The 27,762-nt window shown below is 41.3% G+C and overlaps 3 protein-coding genes across 5 annotated transcripts in view; all 3 read left to right on the forward strand.

Annotated features, from left to right (window-relative positions):
- The first annotated feature begins 466 nt into the window (after positions 1-466).
- The window catches only part of LOC136444969 (putative ferric-chelate reductase 1), a 39,196-nt gene continuing 11,900 nt past the window's right edge, over positions 467-27,762 (forward strand). The window contains exons 1-11 of one of the 2 annotated variants that reach the window (XM_066442774.1): positions 467-650; positions 3,235-3,377; positions 3,968-4,074; positions 5,253-5,424; positions 5,992-6,018; positions 6,268-6,364; positions 6,884-6,969; positions 7,476-7,580; positions 9,761-9,932; positions 10,598-10,714; positions 11,587-11,702. In XM_066442774.1, the coding sequence (XP_066298871.1) occupies positions 482-650; positions 3,235-3,377; positions 3,968-4,074; positions 5,253-5,424; positions 5,992-6,018; positions 6,268-6,364; positions 6,884-6,969; positions 7,476-7,580; positions 9,761-9,932; positions 10,598-10,714; positions 11,587-11,702 (1,311 nt within the window). In that variant the 5' untranslated portion in view covers positions 467-481. The remainder of the gene's footprint in view (positions 651-3,234; positions 3,378-3,967; positions 4,075-5,252; positions 5,425-5,991; positions 6,019-6,267; positions 6,365-6,883; positions 6,970-7,475; positions 7,581-9,760; positions 9,933-10,597; positions 10,715-11,586; positions 11,703-27,762) is intronic. The other variant, XM_066442772.1, reaches the window with a different exon arrangement.
- Positions 14,762-17,023, forward strand: LOC136444939 (uncharacterized). Of its 2 annotated transcripts, none has more exons than XM_066442722.1 (3): positions 14,762-14,914; positions 15,670-15,758; positions 16,128-17,023. In XM_066442722.1, the coding sequence occupies exons 1-3, from the start codon at positions 14,764-14,766 to the stop codon at positions 16,221-16,223; spliced, it is 336 nt and encodes a 111-aa protein (XP_066298819.1). In that variant the 5' UTR covers positions 14,762-14,763; the 3' UTR covers positions 16,224-17,023. The 2 variants fall into 2 exon arrangements, with proteins under 2 accessions (XP_066298819.1, XP_066298821.1); XM_066442724.1 differs by having other exon boundaries at positions 14,762-14,908.
- Positions 21,578-27,467, forward strand: LOC136445004 (putative defense protein Hdd11). The gene is made up of 7 exons (XM_066442835.1): positions 21,578-21,918; positions 23,835-23,977; positions 25,123-25,223; positions 25,723-25,858; positions 26,081-26,113; positions 26,800-26,896; positions 27,460-27,467. Exons 1-7 carry the CDS (start codon positions 21,723-21,725, stop codon positions 27,465-27,467), a joined length of 714 nt encoding a protein of 237 aa, XP_066298932.1. The 5' UTR covers positions 21,578-21,722.

Below are 27,762 nucleotides of genomic sequence, written 5' to 3' on the forward strand. Positions count from 1 at the left end.
CACGTCAGTCATCTTCACCTAAGAAATGATATTAACCTATGAATAAAACAATAAACCGCGCGCGGCCGATTTCAACCACTTTACTTAGAAGCTGTCATAGCTTGAATATGTTAGGTTTTAACTGGAATAATCATAAAAACCATCCCATTCTAATATGTCTATATTTCTTGCCTTTCTGATATGAATGTTGAGATTTTGAGCTGAGAAAAATGCCCCCCCCCCCCCAAAAAAAATAAAATCTGCCGCTATTACGACCTTCACATTTAAGACGTTGTGACGTAGTCTCGTTGCTAGCTTGGTTGTTTATTTTTGATCAGCTATGAATCATTACTAGCCTAAGGATACCAGATATAAATGTTTGGGCGTGGTTTCACTGACCCTCCAGTAACTAGTTACCCATAACTTATATAACAAGCACGGTTGAAATCTCGCATCGTGTTTTGTTCTTTGTTTTCTTTGAAAGATGCTTCTGCTGGTGACCATGGTCATGTTGGTGCTTAGTACACAAGAGGTGGATGGATACTCCTCCTTTGTTCCGACCTCGCAATGCTCCAGTATGGTGCCGGGTCACGGTACGGCCGGACCGTCCAACCCTCCCTACGAGCTTCTCGTGGATAAACAGACGTATAACGCAGGGGAGCAAATCACAGGTAAGTCCGTCCACAATATACTTTTGGAAAAATAACTGTAAAAAACAATTGTTGTTGATAAAACAATATCAAAAGACGTGCTAACAAAGTCGGCGTCACACTGCTAGAAATCCATGGCCGAATGTTTGATCCACAGTGGGTAGCCGAAGTACAAAATCGAGGGTTGAGCGTATATTTCGTCTGAAACTTTAGTGATTTTCGAACACCGTCCAATCCTTTAATATCGTGCTGTGATAGACAGACCTCTGGCCGTTTTCCGATTTAACTGTAATTTACAGCTTCATAGGGCTAGCTGTTTTTCTGATAAGTGACGCTAAAGCACAAAACCTACCGGTTAAAACCGCATAACATATTCTGCCCCCCCCCAAATCATAGTTAGATTAGAGCGATGGAGTACTGATTGTTTGACGTCGATGCATGCCTAGAGAAATGATTGAAGCTGATTAGAACACAATGGGGGGTAATTGCTACCAACTTAACAGGTAAACCGAATTCGGTCAACAGATACCAAGGTCACAAATTTGAATGAATGAATGAACTTTATTGCTCGACAATTGTACATGGCACAATGTATGGCAACGATAACAAGAAAAACAAGAGTCTTAGGACCCAAAATCTCCATGAAACTTTGTTTTTTTATTTAACCAGTTCCCCCCATTCTATATCACTCAATGGTATGACCCACACAGGCCGGGCAAGGGGAGAAGTGGCTATAAATAGCTACTGACCTAGATAAGAGACCAACAGATGGTGCGACCTCAAAGCCCACAATAGAGTAGATATTCCTCATTACTTATGCAAATTCAGTATGAATTTGCATAATCCGCACTTCAGTTTGTTCATCTCTGTCCAACCTACCTGCATATCAAATAACATGAAAATCTGTCTCTCCTTTCTTCAGTTATTCTCCTTGCAAAATATTTACAAACACGCCATTGCAGTTCCAGTGACACATACCAGGGGGCCCAAAATTGACCTTGACCTTTCTCCTCCCAGCACCTACCCACATACCAAATATCATTTCAATCCATCCACACGTTCTTCAGTTATGCTGATTTTAAGCGTCCGGTGACACATACATACACACACGGTGACACAAACATACACACACGCGCACACACATGCAAACACACTAACTTCGCATGATTTGCACTTCAGTGTGTACATCTCTGTCCAACCTACCTGCGTACCAAATAACATGAAAATCTGTTGTTCCTCTCTTCAGTTATACCCCTTTAGAACATTTTTACAAATAGGCCATTGCAGTTCCAGGGACGCAAACCAGGGGGCCCAAAATCGACCTTGACCATTCTCCTCCCAGCGCATACCCACATACCAAATATCATTTCAATCCATCTACACGTTCTACAGTTATGCTGACTTTAAGAAACCGACGACACCCATGCAAACGATTTACCTCCTTACTTATGCAAATTCGGTCTCATTTGCATAGTTTGCACTTAAGTGTGTACAACTTGGTCTAACCTACCTGTGTACCAAAGAACATGACGATCTGTCGATCCACTCTTCAGTTCTTCTACATTGAAGATTTTAACAAATACGCCATTGCAGTTCCAGTCACACATGCCAGGGGGCTCAAAATCGACCTTGACCTTCCTCCTTCTAACACCCACCCACATACCAAAAATCATTACAATCCATGTACACGTTCTACAGTTATGGTGACTTTAAGCGTCCGGTGACACATACATTACACACAAACACCAAACGCAAGCAAAACAGTATCTCCATGAAAAAGCCTTTTCAATACAATGGATACTAAACTAGTCTATTCTATTCTATTTTGAGAGCTATTACTACAAGGCTATGTACATAAATGGCGCACTGATATGTTAAACGTTTCTGTTTGTTACAATATATTCTCTCTTTTGTAAAGCGCTACATATGTATTGACCTAAGTGCTTAGATATGGTATCGGGGCATGACATAAGTAGATTAAAAATTTCTGTGTTTGACTTTGGTAAGGGCTTGCTGGTTGTACATGAGATCATTTCCATTAACTTTCGTCTATCTACAGTATATGCGGGGCATGTCATTAGGAAATGATACTCGTCTTCAACACTGTCTTGACATGAAGGGCATCGTCTCTGGTTGGCTGGTATATTACGATATCGGCCGTTTTCTATTTCCAAGCAGTGAGAACTGATTCTTAATGTCTGTCTAATAAAGCTAAATGGGTCTTCCGGGGGGGGGGGGGGGGGGGTGTTGGAGAAATTTCATCATTGTTAACATACAACACAATTCAGTGTTCATTTCAAGAAGCTAATCGTACCATAATTTCCTAACGGAAAATGCTGTTGTGTGCAATACGGTTACTGTACTTCCTTCAACATTTAAATGTTAGGTTAACCATAAACGCAACTTTGAGAAACAGTTTTGAAACATCTCTAGTGAAGCACCCAACGGCCCCCTACACCCCCCCCCCCTCCTGCAGGTATGCGGTGTGCATTAATACGCTGATTTTTATATCCTTTAGACGAATTTAATTATTGTGGCGGATATATGTTACCTGGCGAAATCGTCTTAGTAAACGTTGGCAATTTTTCCTCTTTCTCCGTTCTAGTAACACTCCAAAGTACCGGTCTAGACACTTTCAAGGGCTTCTTCATCCAAGCTCGCCCCGTGGGTCAGGATCAGCCCGTGGGAACGTTTACAACAATCAACGTCAACACAACCGAAACAGTTGACTGCACTCCGGGCACACAGGTACGCAGTTATGAAAATGTTATGAATTAATTTTTTTTCTAAAATACATGTTAGGGTAGAGATCATGATCTGGCAGAATCGGCGATTCTGCCGGTGATTCTGTAGACAGAGACTCTGGTCGACTGCCGATAGAATCGCCGATTCCCACAGATCGCAATCACTATCCTGCCATATATGTTTATAACCTTCGCAAAGAAGATTAATGTTTTTGTCAGTTCTGGTGTGTGTGTGTGTGTGTGTGTGTGTGTGTGTGTGTGTGTGTGTGTGTGTGTGTGTGTGAGAGAGAGAAAGAGAGAGAGAAAGAAAGAGAGAGAGGGCATAGAGAGGGAGAGAGTGAGAGAGAGAGAGAGGGGGAGAGGGGAGAGAGAGAGGGGGGAGGGGAGAGAGAGAGAGAGAGAAAGAGGAGAGAGGGGAGAGAGAGAGAGAGAGAGAGAGAGAGAGAGAGAGAGAGAGAGAGAGAGAGAGAGAGAGAGAGAGAGAGAGAGAGAGAGAGAGAGAGAGAGAGAGAGTTAACAAAAAACAATGCACCAGAGATACCTGTGGACGAATCAGCAACGCATGTGTCAAATAAATCCTGCCCTTCACACTAGAATGCGATTGGGCACACAAAGATTACCGGTTCCACGATTGAAGAGAAGACGGCAGTTTCCGTTTTCTGGACGGCTCCAAGCGTTGCTGTTGGGGATATCCAGTTTAGGTATGTAACTACACATAGTCTAGTTACTTACTAGTACTTGTGGGTCGTGTTCATGTAGCAAACACGTCCAGCAACAATTAGATTGGTATTTTGTTAGCCTGTTTAATAAAATTATACAATATAAATGTTGCTCCTTTTTCGCTTTAGTTTAGCAATGTCTTCTTGCTGGGAAATCATTATCTCCATGAAAAATGGAGATATTGATTTGTGTGTGTCTGTGTGTCTGTCTGTTTGTTTGTCTGTTTGTGTCCCCGCACTTCTCTAGTCAGCATAACTCAAAAACCTCTTAATGGATTACAATGATATTTGGTCTGTGGGCGGGTGTTGCGAAGCCAAAATTCAAGGTCTTTTTTGGGCCCCCTCGTATGTGACCTTGGTACTGCAGCAGAAATTCCATTTTTGTATCTTTTGACCTGGACGCGCTATGGTCTTGATTTTTTGGTGGCAGATAGCTTGTGGTGTAATGAAGACGTGGTGTGGGTTTGGACCCTCTAGCAGCTTCCTCTGGAACTGCAGTGGCGTTATCGTGAAAATCTTCTAAGGAGAATAACTGAACAAAGGAACAATGGATTTCCATGACATTTAGTATACAGGTAGCTTAGACAGAGATGTCCACAATGAAGTGCAAATTATGCTAATTAGGGCAGAATTTGCATATCTGATAAGGAAAATTTATATTTGCAGTGTTTTCCATTATCAGACTCAAGTGGATCATCAACAGATACCAATTATGCAAATGAATTCCTAATTTGCATAATTAATGGGAAACACCATATCTCATCTACTTGGAAAGTTTTAGGACTGGCAATATGATACTTAGTAAGCAGGTAGCTTTGACAGAGATTTACATAATGAAGTGCAAATTATGCTAATTGTGACTTGATTTGCATAGCTAATGAGGAAAATGTATATTTGCAGTGTTTTCCATTATCGGACTCAAATACATGTAACATACTAGTTTATGGAAAGTGGAGCATCAACAGATACCAATTATGCAAATAAATTCCTTATTTGCATAATTTATGGTAAAACACCATAATTCATCTAATTGGAAAATTATAGGACTGTCAATATTGCAACATGTGTAAGTTAGATAAAGGTGTTTATGACCAAGCCATTTGTCATTTGCATGAATAGAATTGTTCATGGAGATATGAGGTCGTGGAACTGTTTTTTAGAGCCACAGTTGTTAAAGAGTACAGCACATACTGGGTCAACGCCGTGGCATCTCCCATCATTACCCACCCGACCGCGACACAGGGACCTACCAACGTTCCCATAGCAACGGGAGCAACCACGCCCTCCAAAGTTACCATGGCAACCGATGCAACCACGCCCTCCAGCTCAACGGTGAGAGGGCAAACGCAGCGATGAAATATTGTAATTCTCGAAGTAGATTTTTTTATTTTCCTCAGGAAAATATTATAGAGTTTTATTAGGTAAAAGCTTTGAAACTGCAAAAGAACTAAATAATTCTTATTTAAGTCTACAAAAATGATGCCGTGTGACGTCAGAATATTTTTTCTTCTGTTTGTATATGGTGTCGGCTTACATTGCAAACCATGCTTTCATATCCCCGGTGGTGACGTTTGTAATACAACAATGAACCTTACTGCATTTTGATTTAATGGTTGTTTGCGAAATGTTAGACATGGTAAAATCCTGCGCACCACTGCAAAAAGAAGTATTCTGATTTAAAAGGGTAAGATAAAAAGAAGGAAGATAATGCATAAGCTTGAAATTTGATATTAAACGTTAATTCAGTCCACATTACATGCAGAATCATTTACATGTCAACATTTAGCTTAATTCACTACCTTATGAATCCTTTATAAGTCTGTATAGGATAGACGTATGTTCAGTAGCCTACACGCTAGAAAAGTAAAAATTATAAACTCGCTCTTTTTCTTGTTTCAGGCCGCACCAGCTGAGGATCCACTTGGGGTATTCTAGTATTTTCATTTACTTGTCAGAATATATATATTTCTATATCCTTTGTCCACTTTGAAACCTTTAGCTGATATATTTCATACCTTCAGCTTGCTGAGTTTATTTTGTATTACGACAGTAAAAAGACAACACCACAATCACATAATCTTGTACTCGAATTGGATTTTGTAAAGAAAATACATGTTATGAGTTAATACTATTTCTAAATAGGCAGATATGGCAAACTGTACATGTTGTTTTTAGATCACTACGGAAGGATGTGGTGTTACTAAGGGATGTTATGGAGTTCCAGACGGTTGCTCGCCCCCAAACTGTGACTACTTGTCGACATGGGTGACCGGTAAGTCATTGGCGATTCAAAAATTGACATTAAAAAAATGTAAAAATTTCAATTCTATAGTTCAGAAATAAAAAAACGATGTGACGGTCCTTTTGCTATGCAGTATAGTTTTTTGTTTTTTTCAGCACTGTGATGGCGTGATTTGCAACTTGCTTATTTCATTTTGACTACTGTCCAAACCGTAGTAAGTCATTTCTGAATTAGCTAGCTTTGGAAAGGTTGGAACATCCGGGTATTAGGACACTGATGCACCCTGGGATATGTATTAAGTTTGGCAAGACCATTCACCCTTTTCACACTTCCCACAATTCCCGGTGACCTTTGACATTTCGGTCCCAGAATGCATCGTCTGGTCCAGGAAATTACGCAAGAGATTAACAGCGCGCAGTAGCTCAGAAATTGCAGTTTTTGATGTGGGAGGGGTTCTTCCGAAGACATGATATGATAGTGTATAAGAACCCCTAACTTAACATATGAACATAAGAATAAATATTAACGGTTATTATTTTTGCCTCCAAGATGCTACCGGTGAAAATGTTATCCTCGAGATAACGGGAAAGACCGATGGATACGTCGCCATAGGATTCTCCCACGACCTACTAATGGTACGATCCATCTCAGAGTTCCGAGTGCGCATGTGCAGCAGTGGTGCATTATTGTCTAGGTCAAAGTTCATTATCCCTTCGTTAGTAAACAATTCTTACATCTAGACGTTTTTCAACACGACAAACGGTTTAGACAATGCTGAAAGTCAACGAAAAGGATTTATCAATCTGTAAGATCAAGAATGTATCAATGCAAAATATGAATTGTAGCAAATGGATCTTGAACTTTGACCTAGACCACAAAGCATTGCGTTTGCACATACACACTAGGAAATGTGAGATGCCGCTTTGTCTTTGAATAGCGTTACATTGTACATGTTAACTTGTAAATGAAAAGAATAATACCTTACGGTAACAAACTCAGAACATTGGCTGTCACCATAAAATCATTGTTGCCAACTATAGATTTTAAACACATTCTGGACTACATAATATCTAATACAATTCGTTATGATTCACATGATCTGAAGCCTTTACGTGCTTAACTTTATTTGTTTTCTTAAAAGGCTGATGACGACATCTATGAATGTATGCGTCACCCGGACGGTAACATCGAGGTTTTCTCTAGCTACTCTACAGGACATACCAGGCCGACTAGAGAGGCGACTAATGTGAGTCATATCTATCGACGATGACCTTGAATTCCTAGCTAAACCCCCAAAAAGGAGAAAAAAGAGGGAAACACCTTGCGGACAGTGTCTGCTTGAGGTCCCGTATCTACTTGAGATCCTGTAGCCACAAGCAGATACGGTATACTCTAAGCAGAGGTTTTGATGTAACGGGAGGCCAACGTAAAAAAAACCTGCGACTACTACCCCCCGACCAAAATCTCGGCTTGGAAAATACAGATACGGGGCCTCAAGCAGATACGGTATCCAGGAAGATACGGCCCCCAGCCAAAGAGCCTGGCCCCGATAAGTTGAAGAATTTCCGTGGGGAAGCCTGCAACGGAGGCTATCCTTTTTCGTGGTTTAGCTAGGAATTGATTTAGCAGATATCCTCGCCCCCTGAAAAAACGTGACTTGATCAGAATAGGGTACCGTGTACCATAAAGCAATCTGTGTACATGATTAAGGGATTGTACATATGCAAATACTTTGCGTTTGGGAATGCATCTCATAAATATGTATAACATATATTGCTATGTGATACAGACAGAATTGCCTTGAAATAGGTGACAGATGGTAACCGAAACGTTGGTGGAATAAATCTCTTGGTTGTGTAAAAAGAGTATTTTTTATTCTATGTACATGGATATTAACGTTTATCATTTTCAATGACGCGTTTATCACCAAATATCCATTTAAACGTTGAAACATCCGTTTGTTTAACAATTATCACACACAGAAAGAGTGGACAACAAATTTGTCCTTAGCACTTAACACCATATACGAATATAAGCAAGCACATCTGTCATTTTCATATGACATATGGGTTTGCTTGTAGGTGCTTTTAGACTATAAGACCTGTCCTTGGTGCTATTTGCCATCCACATAACACAAAACCCACTGCTACTAACAGCATATCTCGTATGGCGGTGTGGCGGCCTTGAAAAGGTTACCTTTGCCAAAGAACACCTGTTCCGCCATCCACTTTGTTGGAAAAACATTATAATACATAAATAGATAAATAAATATATCAGTCAAGAGATATCTGGTTGAGGGCGAAGTCTTGATTCATTATTATTAATATTTAGGGTGGTCCTTTCAGTTAACTATGTAACTGATTTCCAAGGGAGCCCGTCCGGGTGAATGGTGTAAATCACCGTATGGCTGATACGAGACGGAGGTTCGCGAGGCCTCCTGCCGGCTGATTTGTAGTGAATCACCAACTCCAGACAGAAGGATTTTGACCATCGCACACCGGGACATGCCCCTACTCTTTTTCGAAAAATGTGGTGGGTTCTTTTACGTGCGCGGGGTGTGGCTCTTTCCAAACACTGGACCTCCATCTAACGTCCTATCCTAGATGAGCTAGGTACTCATTTACACCTGATGCGTTAAGTGTTAAAGGGAGGCTAAACTTAAAATTGAAAAGTCTACTAGATACTTTGCTAAATATACTCCAAAGTCAAGTCCTCACTTGTTTTACATAAGTCCGCCATAGTTCATGGCTTCTGTCATTTGTAAATTGGACCGTTCTGACGGCTACTCGCCTGATGATTGAATTATTCAATTGTAAGGTCACGTTGTGTGACGTCAGGTCTCGGCATTTCCAGACCAAAGTGAATAAGGGCTTTTCAATCTGGCTTCCTGAGGATGGATTTAGAGGAATGTTCTGACGAATTCCAGAGAATCAAGGAGATAGTGAGCTTTGAATTCAAAAAATTCTTTGAAATCCGTCCTCATGAAAGCCAGATCCAAAATCCTTGTTCATACTGAATGGGAAATGCCGAGACCTGACGTCACATATTGTGACCTTACAATTGATTAATTCAATCATCAGGCGAGTAGCCGTCAGAACGACCCAAGCTGCAAATGACGGAAGAGCCCTGAACTGCATTGTATGGCGGACTTATGTAAAACAAGTGAGGACTTGACTTTGGGGTATATTTAGCAAATATAGTAGACTTTTCTTTTCAAACAAGTTTAGCCTCCCTTTAAGTGCCTATCCCAAGAGCACAACGTCGGGGCGCAAGTCGGATAATGTCTCTGGGCACAATCGATCGATCCCGGGTCTCATTGTTTGACAGCCGCGCGTTCTACCACATACACCACACGACGCCACACAATAGATAATGCTGTTGTTTGGTCCTGACGTCCCTAATAGATTTTTCCTTCTTTTTTTGCAGTCCGGAGTTAGTAATGTGGAGGTGGCGTACAGCAATGGTTTGCTGTCCTGCCGGTTCCACCGTGCTGTTCGGCAGACAGCCCGGGCAGGTGCAGGAGCTGACCAGTACTTCGACCTCGGCAACTCTTCCTACCACATCTTCCTGGCTGTCGGACCTACACAGGTTCAGTCTGGTAAGGTTTGTTTTTTTTACTGAGGTGGCGGACCGAGAGTGCATAAACATCCAAGAACATATTTATCCAGGAATTGCCCAGTTTCAACTGCATGTCCTTGTTATGCCAGGGTCACATTTCTAAGCCGGGGCCCGACCAGGCTGTTTGAGAAAGCAAAGAATTAAAAATGCATATCAAGAATATACATTATGTATGGTAAGGAATAATTCTTAAAAGGTTTTGTTCGTTCTTTTATATCGTAGTTTTCGTTCCCATAAGCTGCCTGGTCGGGCCCCGGCTTGGAAATGTGACCCTAGCATACACCAGTTATTGTTGGGACCACTCTTTGTCAAGGAATGACCAATCAAAACGCTTCTATAACGCTAATTTAGGTAGATACAACATGTGACTCGGTGTGCTATGAATCATACGCTGTGTAGACGTGTATAGCGTCCCCCGTCTCTCTTTATGACTAGAAGTGGTGGATTGCTCATTCCGTGGAATTAGAAAACAGGTGCATTTTAGTAAAATATCCCCATTTCAAAATATTGACGAAATTGTAAATCTTCAATGAATTTCGCCAACACTTTCAAACTTGTTACTGCTTCATGTCCATTAGCTGACGTTGACTTTGTTTAGTTTATTCTAAGTCACTAAGAGACTGACTTATCTATGTGTGCTTGTAGATGGTTCGGTGGAGATCCTCCGTCACACCAGCCGAGCGTACTCTGACCAACCCGTGGACGTGACCAGTATCAGTCTGGTCGCCACTGCTTCTACACCCCTCTTAGTCAAGTTACACGGTTCGTACTACACATATTTTATCCGCCATAAGATATACAGCCGTCTACGTTTACCACCCTCCCGAACAGGCCCGCTATCGCTCGGTAACGTTACCTCCCATAGCGGCCCTGCCCTTTCAAGCCTGTAAAATCGCTTCAAGCGACGTCACCACCAAAACAGCTTTCAGCCAATCAGAGGGTTGGCTTAAACTCATCTAGAGCAAAAGCGCAAAGGACGCTTGGATGCCATCAACCAATCAGGTTACGTCTCAATCGCTACTTTGGGTTCAGAGCAAAAGTAACGACTGTTTGTGCCAAATAAGGCTAGCTCATCAATTATTCATGAGCAACTGCCAATTACGTCGCCAGAAGCGATTTTACAGGCTACTAGTACCAACGTACTGTTCTAGAGCATTAGCATGAACTCTACTAGATGGATTGTCTCCATTGTTATTCACATGTCAGAGTCGTTATTTAGAATTGTTACTCCGGGAAGGAGGATGACCTCCTTCTGGGAGTATTGGAAATGCTTTTGTTTGTGCGCTCGCAGCTAGAACTCACGTTCCCGTCCACGCATTTGTGTGTAACTTGGCAAACCTTTTGCCAGGTTGGGCGTGGTGAGGCACGATGTCTTTGTTAAACCGTTAATGCTTTTATCGTCAATTCAATATCATAATTACATCCCTATATTGACACTCAAGTGGAACTGCCCTCCCATAGAGACCATGCCTAAAAGCCGGTCCGCTGTCGCCCAATATCGTAAGCAGATATAGGGTAGATTCTTTCACTACTTGTTCGATATTAGAAATAGTTCAATCGTCATGTACTTTCAAGTTGCCATACATTGTACCTGTTGTTGAATTTTTCTTCTATGTTTTGGTTTTTCCCATTAGCTGGTTTGATGATGAGTGCTTGGATGTTCACCGTCAGTATCGGAGCCGTGTTGGCGCGCTTTTACAAACCCATGTGGCCCAACAGCACCTGGTGTGGAGTCAAGATCTGGTTCGCCGTAAGTACACACTGCAATACTCAGAAAAGTCGCTAGAGGACACCCACCTCGATAGAATACACAGATCATTACCTCCGTCTGGTTCGCCGTAAGTGATGATGATGATGATCGTTGTAAGTACACACTGCAATGCTAACAAAAGTCGCTAGAGAACGCCCACCTCGATAGAATACACGGATTGTTATCTCCGTAAAACAATGGAGGTCTAATTTTCGGCCTGTTTGGCTATGAGCCTTTGCGCATATTCGGCGCAAGAACACATTAATTAGGCCTTTATCACATGCGACAACAAATGTCGTGGGACAGCTACATAAGGCACCTCTTACAAACGTCGCACGACAAGCTTACAACAGCAAGTTTGGGACAGTCGTGGGAAGGCATACGCCATTCAAATATGTGTAACAACTGAGATTTCTGCAAACTAAAACAAACTTCGTTCCAGGTTCACCGTGCCGTTATGATTATGACCGTACTGTTATGCGTGGCCGCCTTCGTCCTCATATTTGTCTTCAAAGAGTGGACCTTTGTCAAGGTATGCCTCCTCTTTTCAATTAACTAGCTAAAGTAGAAAACAAGCTTTGCTCACCAAACAAGTTGCTAGGTGGCCCACACCTACATCACATCTTTATTACATCACAAGCTATCTGCCACTCAAAAATCAAGACCATAACACGTCCAGGTCAAAAGATACAAAAACGGAAGTTCTGTTGCAGTACCAAGGTTACATACCAGGGGGCCCAAAATCGACCTTGCATTTCGGCTTTACAACACCCGCCCACATTCTGAACATCATCGTAATCCATCAAGAGGTTCTTGGGTTATGCTGATAATAGTAGTGCGGAAACACAAACACACACAGGCAGACACACACACACACACAGACACATCCAAAACTATATCTCCATTTTTCATGGAGATAATTATGTGACCGTCATCTCCATAAAGTGACGTCATAAAATCTATAGATTCATTCCTTAGCACGAAGTGGTGTTGATCATCTGAAATGATTCCAAATCAGAATTTGTTGTCTACGCAGAGACCGTCAAATATTTTGTGATAAAATTTCCGTGATAGCAATATGAATAAGGCGTCATTTGCATAATATGTCCCCTGAATTTCACCACGTGACTATGTATTTTTCTTGCTTTGCTGAATATCAGGGCACCAACGCCGAGATACACGCCATTATGGGCATCATTGTAACCTTCCTGGCTGTCGTACAGGTAATGTTGGTCACTACACGCTGATTGCGTCTATCAATGAGCCATTTGATTGGATGTCGTAATCATATAGAGCCATGTCGTAATCATAGAGCCATTTGATTGGATGTCGTAATCATAGAGCCATTTGATTGGATGTCGTAATCATATAGAGCCATTTGATTGGATGTCGTAATCATATAGAGCCATTTGATTGGATGTCGTCATCATAGAGCCATTTGATTGGATGTCGTCATCATAGAGCCATTTGATTGGATGTCGTCATCAGAGAGCCATTAAGTTGGTTTTTGTTTGTCATGGAACCATTTCCTTTGACTTTATTTCTTGCCCAAAATTAACCGCGTAGTTGCGAGAGTGTTCAACATAACCAAACATATTTAGGGCCACAGCTTATTGAATCATACGTTAAGTAGATTAATGACAGTTGAACCTGATTTCAAAAGCCAATACCTAACAACAATCGTTTTTATTTAGAATATATGCACTAGCATATTATGAAAGTTAGTACGTTTTGCACGTTCTTATGTTCAATCGAACAGTATTCCTACATTAAACAATTCGTCGTATAATATAAATTTGCACTGTAACTAACGCTTAGATTGTACCTTTCAGCCTTTCATGTCACTAGTGCGCGGTGGACCTAATGAGCCAAAGTAAGAGACTGCAATTTCTTTCTTTATTAATATAATCATCTAGAGCTCAATTTAGACTTGATCTATTTTGAAGGCACACAGATCAAAGGGGTTAGAGGCTTGTATTTTTTCGTTTTGTCGCGCCTTTGCGAATTGTGGATTTTTTCTTTTTAAATATTAAATATCAAAAACAATATATAAATATCATATTTATTCATCAATATCATATTTCTAAATATCATTTTTTTTGTTTTATTGATAAATAAATGAATAAATATTATATTTTTATTTTTGTTATTTTTGAATATCCATTTAATATATACGAGGCCTTTGTCTTATGAACAGGACTTCATAGATTCCAAACCCGGCATTCGAATTTTTGTGTTCATTGTAATGCAAAATACCGTGCAGCGGCTCCTATGCGTGGTAAGATGGTTCTCGCAAAACACTCGCCACTAAACTCCTATTCCCGATGTAAACAGAGGCTCTTGATATTGCTTTCCCCAATCTGCCTTTCTCTATTAATTAAACGTAGACAAAACGCCAGCTTTTTTGAAAAGCACTTGTTTGATAACAAATGCATTTGTTTTGCAGACGCCGCGTGTTCAACTGGTTTCATTGGGCATTTGGAACAGGAGCTAGAGTCATGGCCAGTATGTTCCATTTATAATCATTCATGTAGTTAATTTTGTGATGTAATAGGCATATACAACCATTTACGTACATTTTCAACCGTTTTTGAATGTTGAAAATCCAGCAGATTTCATGAGTATTTATTTTCATATAACAGCTTCATTGCTCTTTCTTACGCACTAGATTTCCTGTTGGTTTGAAATCTGCAACAAGTTGAAAACAAGAGGGAAAATTACACGAAAATCACATGATTTCGGGTCATATTTTTGACAGGAAAGCGATAAACAATCGGTTCAAAAATCTATAGGAGTAAGAAAATGAGGCTGGAAAATTGTAAATAACTTGAAAACAGGAAGATACATGGTCATATACTCCGGCAACAAGCTTTCTTGTAAGGGGTGTTGACGCCCGGAGTCATGGAACGGACTACTTTCTCTCGCGGAAGGAAAATAAAACTGCCTCGAACTCTCGACGTGGCTTGGCGGCTGTGCTTACCATTGTTGTTTTATTGTACAGAATTGAACTTCATGTCGACGTTCTAAACATTTATTATTCTGATGTCTGCTAGTTATCGTCATGTTCCTGGGCCTGGACTTCCCCGCCATGGATCTGCCGGCTGAAGCCACGTACGTCATGGCCAGCTGGGTGGCGTGGCAGGCTCTGTCAGAAATCATCCTGGAACAGGAGACGCTGCTTAAGTGTTGCTGTGAAACTGCAAAAGGTGGAGGTATATATAATTATTATATATATATTTTGTTGTTATCCTTTTGATGTTCTAGCCGTTAAAAGCGTTATATTTCATCATTATAACCTAGAATCTCTCTTATGATTAAGCTTAAGGCTTAATATCTCACCCAAATGTGTTCATCGTGACATAACGCCTGGCTAGTGCCCTACACCCTCAGAAAAGCAGGCCTATTGCTCGATTCGTTGGCTCGCCCGCGTAGGGGCCCCGCTAGACACGGTTCTGGCGACGTTTCTGACCGTTGCTCATGAATAATTAATGAGCCACCCTTATTTGGCACAATTTGGCGGTTAATTTGTTCTGAACCTAAAGTAACGATGTGAGACGTAACCTGATTGGTTGATAGCTTCCCAGCGTCCTTTGCGCGTTTGCTCTAGATAAGGTTTATCAAACCCTCTGATTGGCTGAAGCTGTTTTGATGACGACGTCGCCAGAACCGTGTCTACCGGGGCTAAAGAGCAGGGCCCCTACACGAGCGAGCCAACGAATCGAGCGATAGGGGTCCTGCTTTTAGGAGGGCGGTGCCTTATTACATTAAATTACTATAAACTACCGAGTGAGCGAAGAGAAGTGAGTGCTGCTGATCCGTAGACGTCACGTAGTGCAAGCTGTTCTTGTTATTCCTGAACGGTAGAAAGTTAGATTGGTCCTGCCAAACCCTTTGTAAGTTCAAGGGAACGGACAAAACTGATTTACAGATAGCTTGGAAAAAAGACTAAACTGACTAAACTCTTCAGTTTCAGACCAAGAGGAGGAGATTGAGATGCAAACAAGGAAGGGTGCCAGTTCAGTTGACCTGAACCCTGAACCTAAGACACCCAACCCGGTAATTATAAGTTAAATGTTTACTGTTATATATTAAAAATACACTCACGAGTATTAGTGATGGTAACATTGTTTTGCTAAAGACTGCTAAATGTAGATGGCAAGACCATGGCTGACTATTTGAATCATCAAACAGCGGTATTTTCCACAAGCCAACTCCAATATCTAACAAGTTCGTAAAGTCGTTTTATATCTAACAAATTCGTAAATATAATATATAAACCCAACTGTTACGTCTAAGTGACAACATTCAAACTTGCAATCTGTTTTTATGGAAAGTTTATGTATTTTGATTTGATGTCTGTCTGTCTGTTTGTTTGTTTGTTTGTTTGTTTGTTTGTTTGTTTGACGTTCAATATATCTTTTCCAGCCTAACTCCGGGTTTAAGAACGGTTTCCTGGCCATCTACCTGCTTGTCCTGACTGGGTTCATAGCTGCTATGCTCACCTTCATCATACTGCACTAACCATTTTCCGCTAATTATGCATATCCCTGTATCAATTCACTAGCTTGCTACCATCCTTACAAACCAGGCCCGCCGCCTGTGCATATCAAATAACAACCCTGGCGTACAGGCCTGTGAGCCGTCCTTCTTCTCACTGCGTTAGCCCCGGCAGGCCCTGATTAGCCAATCACGTCGCCGCATACGGTCAAGAGGCAACGTGATTGGCTGGTAACTTTTGATTTGATTAGCTGATGGCTGACCAGGACTAACGCAGCGAGAATGGATCACAGGCCGGTACACCAGGGTCGTTGCTAGAATCACGAAAGCGTCGGACTTGAAATGGAAGGATGTTAGAGCTATTAGAGCTAAAACTTCCTGGCAGTATCATCAATTGCTGACGTCACATATCCATCATATCACGTAGCATTTGAAGTGATTTGTAATTTCAAAATGCTGAGGTGCAGTCGGTGAGACATGTTTCTTGCCTTGGAACTAGTGCTGCGTACCGGTACTGTGTACCGGTACTGTACCGTGAAAAACGATTAGGTACAGGTCGAGAATACCGGATCATGAAGTACCGGTACTGTGCCGATGTAAATCTACACCAAGTCTACGTTTATTTTGTGACTGATCTCCTAACCTCATAGCCTCATGAGCATGACAGCAAGCATGACTAAAGTGACACGTTGAAACAGCGTAACTAATATGCGACAGATCATTCAGGAGGGCCAGAAGTGTTGATAGCAAGGCCAAGAGAGTTTGGCAGTAGGAACCTAGTTATATTCTTTGAATAAAGATGCTGACAAGTTTTAAACAGCTCATTAAGGTTTCTGTCATTATTGAAGAAGTTCAGAAGAACTCATGTTAATTTGTAAAATTGTTCAGGTACAGGTACAGGTCCGGACCTGTACCTAAACCTCTGTACCGATACCTGTACCTGTACCTGATGTTACGTTTAGGTACGCAGCATTACTTGGAACGCATTTTAGCTGTTTCACTGAGCGTCTAAAACTCTTCAAGTTGTTATAAGAATAGAATATCTTTTGAGCATACTAGTGACGATATACGATATCTGTAAAAGAACTACTGTAATTCTTGATTTCTTAACTGTAACTTAATTTTAGCTTATTTAACGGTCACTAGTTAGTTAAACGATAAAATTTCATCAAAGGAAATATTTGATCACTAACATTTGAGACAGTGATGTTTGTTCCCACCGTTAGAATCAAGTGCCATGACCTACTTCATTTTCCCCCAACCGCTATAGTTTCCTGCCGCTATATTAAGTGATTCACAGTACATATAAACAGTTTGTGACATTATTTAGATTTTGATGTGAACTTAGATGTAACAAATTCCGATTAAAATTTGAGAAAAATGTATTAGCTTATCTTACGAATTTCAAATTTTACAAGCTGTGTGAGCCACTATGTCACCGTGCATGTTTTGTAAATAGACCCAGTTTGCACAAGGGAATCCATTTTTTTTTTACATTTGTTTACATTATTTGTTTTACCACCGGTTACGGGACGGTCAAAATCGTCCTAGGACGTCATACAATTTTAATGTTGCTTGAATTTCAAGCAGGCTGTTATAGACCAACCACCGACAAGAATTTAAAACAGCCCATTCCAACAACAAGCTTAAGACAGCTGAATTGTAGGCGTAATTTAGGCCAATTTTCAACTAGAATTAAGTATTTGTGCTACATATACTTCAGGTTTTCTATGTTTGTTTAGCGATTACGGGGTCCTTTCATAAATATGAATTGCTATTGAATTTTTCTTTTTATTTGAGTTGAATGTGTGGTAGTTGTGTGCCGATTTGTTAAAGATAGAGAGAACGCTAGCGACCGAAAGAAATACCCGTCCCAATGAAATGGTATGGCGACCCTGTAACGTCACAATTCAAGATGGCGGCCACCACTCATGCCGACGGATCCAACAAAGGTTTTGCTACGCAAACATGTAATGAATACTTTTATTTTTTTGTCGATTTGTTGTTGGATAAAAATCTCAGTGCCAAACTCGCGAACCCCATTACACGTCTCCGGGTGAGCCCTCGCCGCCTAGCATGTTATGTCTGAACTGCAACCACGCCCTCTGTACATATTGTGGCCGTTCCATATTGCATACGTTCAATATAATACCGTTACGCAGGGACCGTTACGCGTTGCTAGGAATCCCCGCCCCGGTTGACCTTTGGTTGACCTCTGCTGTACCACAGTATCACAATGATTCAGCAATACGCGAGTCTCGTCTATTACAAGTTTGCATAGCAAAACCTTTGTTGGAACCGTTGGCATGTGCGGTGGCCGCCATCTTGATTTTGTGACGTCGCAGGTCAGCCATAACATTTAATTGGGGGGGGGGGTGTTTTTTGGGGTCGCTAGCGTTCTCTCTAATTTTAACAAATCGGCACACAACTATCACAAATTCAACTTAAATGAATATAGAAATTCAATACCAATGCATATTTATAAAAAAGACCCCGTAATCGCTAAGCTAACATGATCTAACATAGCAAACCTGAAGTATATGTAACACAAATCACTTAACTCTAGTTCTAGATCTGTTTGAACGTGGCCATACCGTGACATATAGTTATCTTCGCCGAGTACTTGTACTCGGAGAAGATTATGTATTCGGTTGAAAAATCTGTTGGGTGGGTCTGAATGTATGTCAGGAGCATAACTCAAGAAAGCTTCAATGAATCTTTATGATTTTTGGTAGGTGTGTAGTGGTTGTGCAAAGGAAACTTAAGTTCGAAAATGGTTCACCTTGCGTTTTTCAACAGTACTGCAGCAGACTTTACATTTTTGTGTGTTTGTATGTAGGCAAAAAAAGTGACGGAAACGTTGATGGATCTTCATGATTTTTTGCAGGTGTGTAGATGTTGTGAAAACGGGGGTCAAGTTAAAAAAATGGTTCCCCTGGTATTTTCCGTTGGTACTGCAGCGGGCTTTGTGTGGATGTGTATTTGTATGTCGCCAGCATAACTCGAGAAGCTGTTGATGGATCCGTATGATATTTAGTGGATGGGTAGGGTTTACAGAAAGGAAGGTCAAGTTCGATAATGGGCCTTCTAGCGGGTACCTAAGGTACTGCAGCGGAGCTTTAAAATTTAGGGGCATATTTTCTGAAAGTGCTATGGTCATGATTTTTGTGTGGTAGATAGTTCATGCCACAGAAAGTAAGTTCTGTAAATTTTGGCTCCCTAGCGGCTTGTTTGGAACTGCAGTGGGTGTTTTTGTTTTGACCTTCGGACATGAATAACTTGAGAAGGGGTCGACAGATCGTCGTGATGTTTGGTATGTAGAGAGCTCAGATGGTGCTTTACATTATCAATGACTAATTATGCAAATCAGGAGCTAATTTGCATAATTAGTAAGGAAAGTTTGTTAACCTACTGCATTTCAATGGGACATGGGACACTGTCAGGTCATGTAAACAGATGGCCTTGCATAAAGTCAAATAAATAAACTATTCTCCAAGCAGAGGTGTGGGTTCTGCTGGTTTAATGCGTTCAGTTTAGGCATTTTTGTTCAACACGGTTGGCGACATAACGAAATAGGGACAAAATAGAAAGCCCAGCAGGACAAAAACACCTAAAAACACGTCAACCACCAGCCAGATTTATTCTATTCATATATATTGACTGTACTATTTCATCATCACTTTCAACTTACAACACTGCAATATCGAACCTTTGTGGCCCATATAATATCAACATACTCTTATTTTTTCATGACCAGTTATAACATATATCAGCACACTCTACACATATACTAGTCCTGTACCACCAAATGATTTTTAACCATATCTAGACTGGACTAATTCGCCCCATCATAACTTCCAAATGGTATGGTGCATGATCAAATTTGCAGGGGGTGATAAGCACGTAAATATTAATCACTCTCCATGATAAGCCTTGATTATTTGGCGAAGATAATGTGTTCGTGGAACTCTAGTTGTTTATAGATTTTCCACCTGGAAAACTGGTGTGAAACGCTCAGTCGAAATCATAAACAGCATTGCTATAATTTGTAGGGAACAGCTACATAAACAGAAATGCTATTCTATGAAAAAGCTATAGCATGCAATAAATTTTATTATAACTTCTAGCATATCGTTTTACGGCTGCCAATATCAAGTGCTATTCCTCCATAAAATGTCATCTTTGTCGACATATTGGGATAAATATTTGTTTCTTTTCCTCTAAAGGTCAGGTCAGTTATTAGCATAAAAGCTCAATTTGTGTTGTTGAAATCCATGACAAAGTTTGATCTTTACTTAAACACAAGGCAATTGTTGCTCACTTCAAATTTTCAGTCGTACTACGTACAAAGAAATTTAAGTTAAAAGTTAAAGTGACCCGGGCGTCCTGAAAAGACGCATAGGGGTGGCGCCCGAATCTCCATTTCTATAACCCTTGGGCCACACGCATTTGTGCAAGTCACTACAGCAGGGGGCTGATCCACTGGTAGTGATGTGTGTGTTTAACTACCATACACTTTACCAAATGCTGAGTGCTAAGCAGAGAAAGCAGTATGTACCATTTTTGAAGTGTTCTGTATGACCCGGCCGGGGTTCTATTAACTCACGACCTACTGTGTACAACGTGAGCGATATTTGCTTTGAGTTGAAGTAAGATAAATCTTTGTCATGAGGCCAGTTACTTATCAAATACTGTAAATGCATTTAAGTTCACGTGGTCTTTATTTCGCGGTAGGCAGAAAATGGCGTGTTCGCGATGGTTTTAATTAAGTTCGCGTTTGAAACAATAGTAGCGCTACAGTCATGGGTGGGCAAAATGTTTCACGGTGGTTTTAAGTTCGCGCTGAAAGTTCCGTGAAAACCGCGAACATAAAACCGCCGCGAACATTTCTGAATCTACAGTAAGGCCACAGCAAGTAATTTTTATGGATAACATCAGCGCGCTCATTAATTTTCGCCTGATTTCGAAACAAATAACAAGAAATTTCATTGCCCTCCGACGGTGGTCAACATACCAAAAATTGGCAAATATGTCGTAAACGTTGACAGTCTAAGGTGTTAGTTTATTGAGATGTATACACATCTACAAGGACATGTTTACTGTTGAATCGAGGAGGTTTTATATCATATATGAATGGATACAGGACTAATACATTGGTTGAATACGGGACTAAAAGACCTGTTGGTCATGATATCATATTTCGTTGCCTCAATTCTTGTTTAACAAGATTTATGATCTCAAAATTTCAAAATATAGGAATCTTGTTTTCTTTGCCCGCCTTGTTTTTTTTCGCCCTATCTCATTAATTTTGGAGTCTGCGGAGGATGTCATCCATAAAATTCACTTGCTGTGGCCTAACCTAGCAACTGTGTCCGCGCGCCATCTCCTACTGTGTATATAAATCATTAGGCGTGGTCGCTCCCTGACCCATCGTTGACCTAACGGGGCTCTCACTTACACAACGGACCGCTGGGCGGACACTACATCCTGTAGCGCTGAGTGTTTCTATCCCTACTCTGCAAGATGCTTCTGCTTTCAGCGACTGTTGCGATCATTTTTGTACTGAGTAACAATGGTGTGAATGGTTACTCTTCTTACGTACCGCCCTCGGCCTGTGCTACCCTAACCCCAGCTCACCTCGTCCCGGGACAAACATCGACCCCTCCCTACGAGCTTCTCGTGGACAAACAGACATACGGCGTGGGAGAACAAATAACCGGTAAGTCTTCCGTAGAAAGAATATACGTCTTATTCATGTAGCTAACATCAGGTGATTATCTAGCAAAAGAATGGTATGGGTATCAATGTATGACTTATGAGGTTACGTAAGGAGGCTGACCTATAGCCATCAATCTCTCCCAGGACTGACTAGGCTTCTAGGGGTTTGCGGATTCGATGGGGTGGTCTACTAGGTGGGCTAGGAGGTGGGCTACCTCAGCACTGTACCCTTTCTGGGCCTCAAGGCTATTCATGGGGGTTTAGCATCGAATGGAATTTCCTTGAGGAAAAGATGGGTCACTCTGTGGGTGGGCCGGAAGGAATGCAACTGATCATATTGCTTTGGGGATGCTACAGTGGGGGGTGGAGGTAGGGCAATGAGCATACATTTACATGGTGCAGGAGTTTGTTATCCTCAGTTTTAGATTTTTAAACCTGGAGCACCATGTTCCCTGTTCCTTTACTGCTCAGTCAAGCCAACAGGACAGTAGCATTGTGGCTACACGAAAGAAATGAGCAACAAAAGCAACAATGATACATTGTACAAACACACACACAACATTCCAACCCACGCTCATGTACTGACACACATAACCACAAATACATTTTACATTTGTATACAAGCACATGCATTTAGGTACATTCTAGTCTAAATGCTACCTTGTCCCCCCAACGACCTGGAGGTCAAGGGACTAGGTAGGTAGGTAGGTAGTCTAAATGTGAGACATATGTTTTGAATTTTGTCAAACAAAGGCTCCCTCATTCCCTAGCTGCCCTATCCAACTTCCAGTTTATTTCCCCTTGTACCTCTTCCCTTACATCCTGTTGTATACCATACTGAGTACTTAGAAGTTTGTTTATGATAAATGGCTTTTCTACCAGTCTTGGTGGAGTTCATTGCTGACATCTACCCCCCCCCCCCAACTGCCATATGATCAGCTGTTGCCTTCCCTCTAGCCCACCCACAGCTTGACCCAGTTTCTCTTCAAGGAAATTCCATAAGAGGCCAAGCCCCCATGCATAGCCTTGAGGCCCAGAAAGGGTACAATGCTGAGGTAGCCCACCGCACTAGCCCACCTAGTAGACCACCCCATCGAATCCGCAAACCCAGGCTTCTAGGGCATCCCGGTGATTTTGCCTGCCTGAATTCTAAAGGCCTCCAAGGGGGCTATAGTCAAAATTTTCATCGGCGCATGTTAGACCTGGTGCCGAAGAGCTGGACCGTGTGGGCCCTGGTAACAGTCTGTATTCCGGTTACCCGGAGATAAAAGATAGTTAGAGTTTAAGGGCCATTATCCAACAAGTGGAAAGTATTAAATCATTATTGACAGAATCGGGCCAGCAATGTTTATTTGTGTACATGGCTTACACAACCAAAAGGTCACCATGACAAGGCGAAACGTATTGTACGAAAATTGGGTACTGACAAATGTTTTTACGTTCCAATGCGTGTGATTTGATCGTAGATCGTGCAGTGCATCAATATAAATAGAAATCTTTATTGACACGACAAAAGTACAGCGACTTTCGTAAGGTCTTCTACTACTATACATGCAAACAACAAACAATGGTATATAATGATTAACCTAAGCACAAGTATATGAATGCTTCAACATGTCGAGCTACTAGTTCTAAGATCTAAACATTCTTTGATATATTTACCTATTTGTACACAGTAAGGGTTGTCTCCTTCTAGAATGTATTTGAATTTGTCTATAGACTGGAATGTACTAAATTCTGTTATTAGTTAACGGGATGTTTTTGTGTTTTTTTTTGTTCTGTATTTTTGAAGTCTTTTTTTTTGGGGGGGGGGAGGGGTATATACAATTGCAAGTAGCCTTTTGGCTGCTCGACAATATCTGATGTATTGTTTCGAAATATACAGTATAATCATAGAAATCTGTTTTCTTGTTGTAGTTACTATACAGCGAACGGGCACGGAGACCTTTCAGGGTTTCTACATTCAGGCTCGCCCCGTGGGACAGAATCAACCCGTGGGAACGTTTATAGCGCTCAATGATAACAATACTCTGGTGGTAGACTGTGCTCCGGACACACAGGTAAATATCTCTCTGTGTGTGTGTGCATGTCTGTGTGTTTGTGCGTGTCTGTGTGTGTATCTATATAGATATATGTGTGTGTGTGTGCGTCTGTTTGCGTGAAAAAATAAACTGTATTTGCATATCGGCGACTTAATCTTAGTCAACAGGATGTGTTGTGAACTGAGGGCAAAGGGTCAGCTCCCAGAAAGTAGGTCATCTCTAATCACGACCAGGCCTGTTGAGGTTCCGCGTCGGAGTTCAAATCTGACCAGGGTCATTACGTGGTAATCTGCCGGAAGTGCGTGGTCGTCACCCTGATTTCTGGCCCAGATTGCTTGGTGATGGTTTTAGCTGTGCATAGATTTTTTGTATCTCCTGAAAAGCCCGTGAGTTGTAGTATTTTTGGGCGTGGTGAACTTGGTTCGCCATCGAAGCCCTTTTTATATATTACATATGGTCCGTCCGCGCCAACGGTGATGTACGTGTTTGTTTTTTTCGCCTGATGACCCAAATAGCAGCGTTTTAATGCAATTTCACTGAATTTGCGTCATCGGAGATCGCAGAACAAGTTATCACATGACTTTTTTTATTTTTCACCATTTACTAAGCTTTCTCAGCATATATGCCGTGACCCCAGGAAAACTCTTTTTTTTCCAAGCAGGTTCGATCCAAAAAGGGTCAAAAATGATAATTCTCGGGTCAAAAATTTACATTTTACTATGGTTTCTATCCAAAAAAAAGGGACAACGGAAAATACCCATAAATAGATCGGAAAGCAGCAGAAAACCGCTTTTCGCCGATATGATTGCATTTTCCGTCCTACTTATCTCGGCGGAATTGTAGCCCGTCGACCTGAGGTTGTCGGCTTACGTACGAAATCGTAAGAAAACTCCGGTCCGAGACTTTCAGCGCTTAGATATATATGCATAGTCTCTTTTACTTTCCTAGAATTGGTACTAGTCATAAGCAATCTTATTGAGCCAAGTGCGCATGTGCAGTCGTGATGCATTGTGGTCTAAGGTCAAAGTTGATTTAAGGTCTGTCAGCGCTAACGGCTTTGTCTCTAAGTGTAAGTGTATGGTCTCTAAGTCTAAACAATGTTTGGTCTCTAAAAGTGTATAAAATGTTATCACCGTTGTAACTTGTCACCTTGTTTTCATCAGAATGCCGTTGGACACAAAAAAATCGTGGACATTGTAGAGAAGACGGTTGTTTCCGTGATCTGGACTGCACCAAATGTGACTGTGGGGGACATCCAGTTTAGGTAAGTTATCTATAATACCAGTTCAGTAGCATAGTGGGTTACAAGCCACTTTTTGGTGAAAAACACATTTTCAAGATTACTCGATTTCTTACTCGATTTCACCAAAGCCTTTGACAAAGTCCCCAATAACAGACTTATCTCAAAACTGGAGTACTATGGAATTCAAGGCACTACACTGAATTGGCTGAAGGATTTCCTGACCAACAGGGAGCAGACGGTAGTGGTAGAAGGGAAGGCCTCAGCTCCTGTTAGAGTAGCGTAGGGAGTTCCTCAAGGAACCGTCCTGGGACAGTTGTTCTTCCATTTGTACATAAACGACTTGCCAGATCAGCTTTATTCAAATATGAGGTGGGCATAGTGGGTAACAAGCCACTTTTTTGGTGAAAAAACGACAACTCATGACCATCCCAGCCTCCATCTTTGATTTAGAAAAGATTTTATTTTTCTAGAAAAGTCATCGAAATATCTTGTTTTAGTACGCTGTGTTTTGTGTTTTTAGGGCCACAGTTCTTCAAAACTTCGCGACATTCTGGGTCGATGCCTTGTCATCTCCCGTCATTTCCGACCCCACCGCTACACAGGGGCCCTCCAACGTTCCCATAGCAACAGAAGTAACCACGCCCTCCATCTCTACGGTGAGAAACAAGATTTTGTCTCTTGTAAAAAAAGTTGTATTATATGTAGTTTCATGATAATGTATATTAAAATGTAAATCATACCAGTTATAACATGTTCCCAGTCGGCAATTCTATATACCCTGGCTTATGGGTTAACGCATACATCAAACTGAGAACATAGTTTTGCATAATCTAGACACCGCACTAAGAAGACTAAGTATACTTCATTTCTTATTTCAGGTCGGCCCAGTAGTTGACGAGGATCCACTTGGGGTATTTATGCCAATTCATTCTATTGTCATTACAGATATGACAGTCATTTGTTCACTTTTAAAACTTTAACATGTATCATAACTTTGTTGTTAAAGGCACCCAGAGCATTTTATGAGGCTGGAAAACTGGACATATTCTAGTTGCTGTAATCTTTATGAAATTGACATCTAATGACACTGTTTACCACGTTTGCATGCGGATTTCTTATCAAAAGTGCTCAAAAGCGGCACAAAAATAAGCTACATGGTCATCTTTCAGTTTCACGCGCCTAGTGTAAATAGACCAATGCCATAGCCCCACCCACCTCCGTCAAAACGAAGAAATGCAAAATCAAAACATTAGAGTGCAAATATTTGATGGACTTGCAGTCACTCTCTCATTGGTCGAACTGCTAATTGTGATGGACAGTCAGGATCAGTCTACTAGGACTTGGATTTTCTATCAGTTTGACACCGTATCTTTGCACGTTTAATGTCGATATGTAATGGTATAACGTTATTGAAACTTAATATGTGTAGGAATGACTATAAATTGGATTTTTTTTTTCATTCAAGTTTTAAGCCTCATAAAATGCTCTGGATGCCTTTAACAGTGTCAGCTACATTGTACTCGACTGTCGTTCTTAAAAGATAGTAGTGAGTGCACAATGGAAGGCAGGTTAAGATCACAAACTATCTATATTCTAGATCAGCACGGAAGGATGCGGAGTGACTAAGGGTTGTTATGGAGTTCCTGACGGCTGTTCGCCACCAATCTGTGACTACCTGGCGACCTGGGTCACTGGTACGTATTCCATAATCAAAGTTCAGGATATCCGTTATTGTTCTGTATATTCTATGACGAAGGTTCCTCAATATGAACCAAAAGATGTTGTACTGGCAAGTTGTTTTCAATAACTAGTTTTCGCACGAGCGATTTCTGAATAACATTATGATATGAAAGTGTGTGATTGTATGTAATGGGGGGGGGGGGGCATAGTGCGAGCCTCCTTCTCTCCTGTCCCTGGAACTTTTGAACTATAGGACACTGCACGAAATGGCCTCTGATCCTAAAGTATCCTAACGTGATCCGGAACCTAAGATCCAGAAAAATCCGAACGGATCCGGGGCCGTGTGTTTCTAGGCAAGCAAATGGGCATCCAAATATTGGGACTCAAGGTACCACTAACACACATGACTTGTGTAAGGGCCAAAGGTCACCATTACAGTCATGCGCAAAAGGTCCATTTTAATGGCATTTTAATTTCACAAGTTTGCGCCGGTGGAAAATAGGCGAAACTCATTAGATTGACACTTTAGAGGTCAGACTACGCTGCCAATGTAAGTTTTCCATGATCTAAACTTCAGGTAGGTGACTTTTAACAGCCTTTTTCTTATATGTTCACCATTGGAAGTCTAGGGGCGAGTGAATACTGGACTTAAGCCTAGAATACGTACATACACAACTCAAATATGCCTGCCGAGAAATATGCGGCCCCGGATCCGTTCGGATTCTTCCGGATCTTAGGTTCCGGATCACGTCAGAATACTTCAGGATACGTCAGGATCAGAGGCCATTTCGTGCAGTGGGAGGTTTGTCATTAGGAAGGTTTACTCTGATTTAGCCTTCTTATCAGACAGGTGTTGTTGTTTTTCTTTCTTCCCAGACGC

The sequence above is a fragment of the Branchiostoma lanceolatum genome, chromosome 11, assembly GCF_035083965.1.
Source record: "Branchiostoma lanceolatum isolate klBraLanc5 chromosome 11, klBraLanc5.hap2, whole genome shotgun sequence".
NCBI lineage: Eukaryota > Metazoa > Chordata > Leptocardii > Amphioxiformes > Branchiostomatidae > Branchiostoma > Branchiostoma lanceolatum.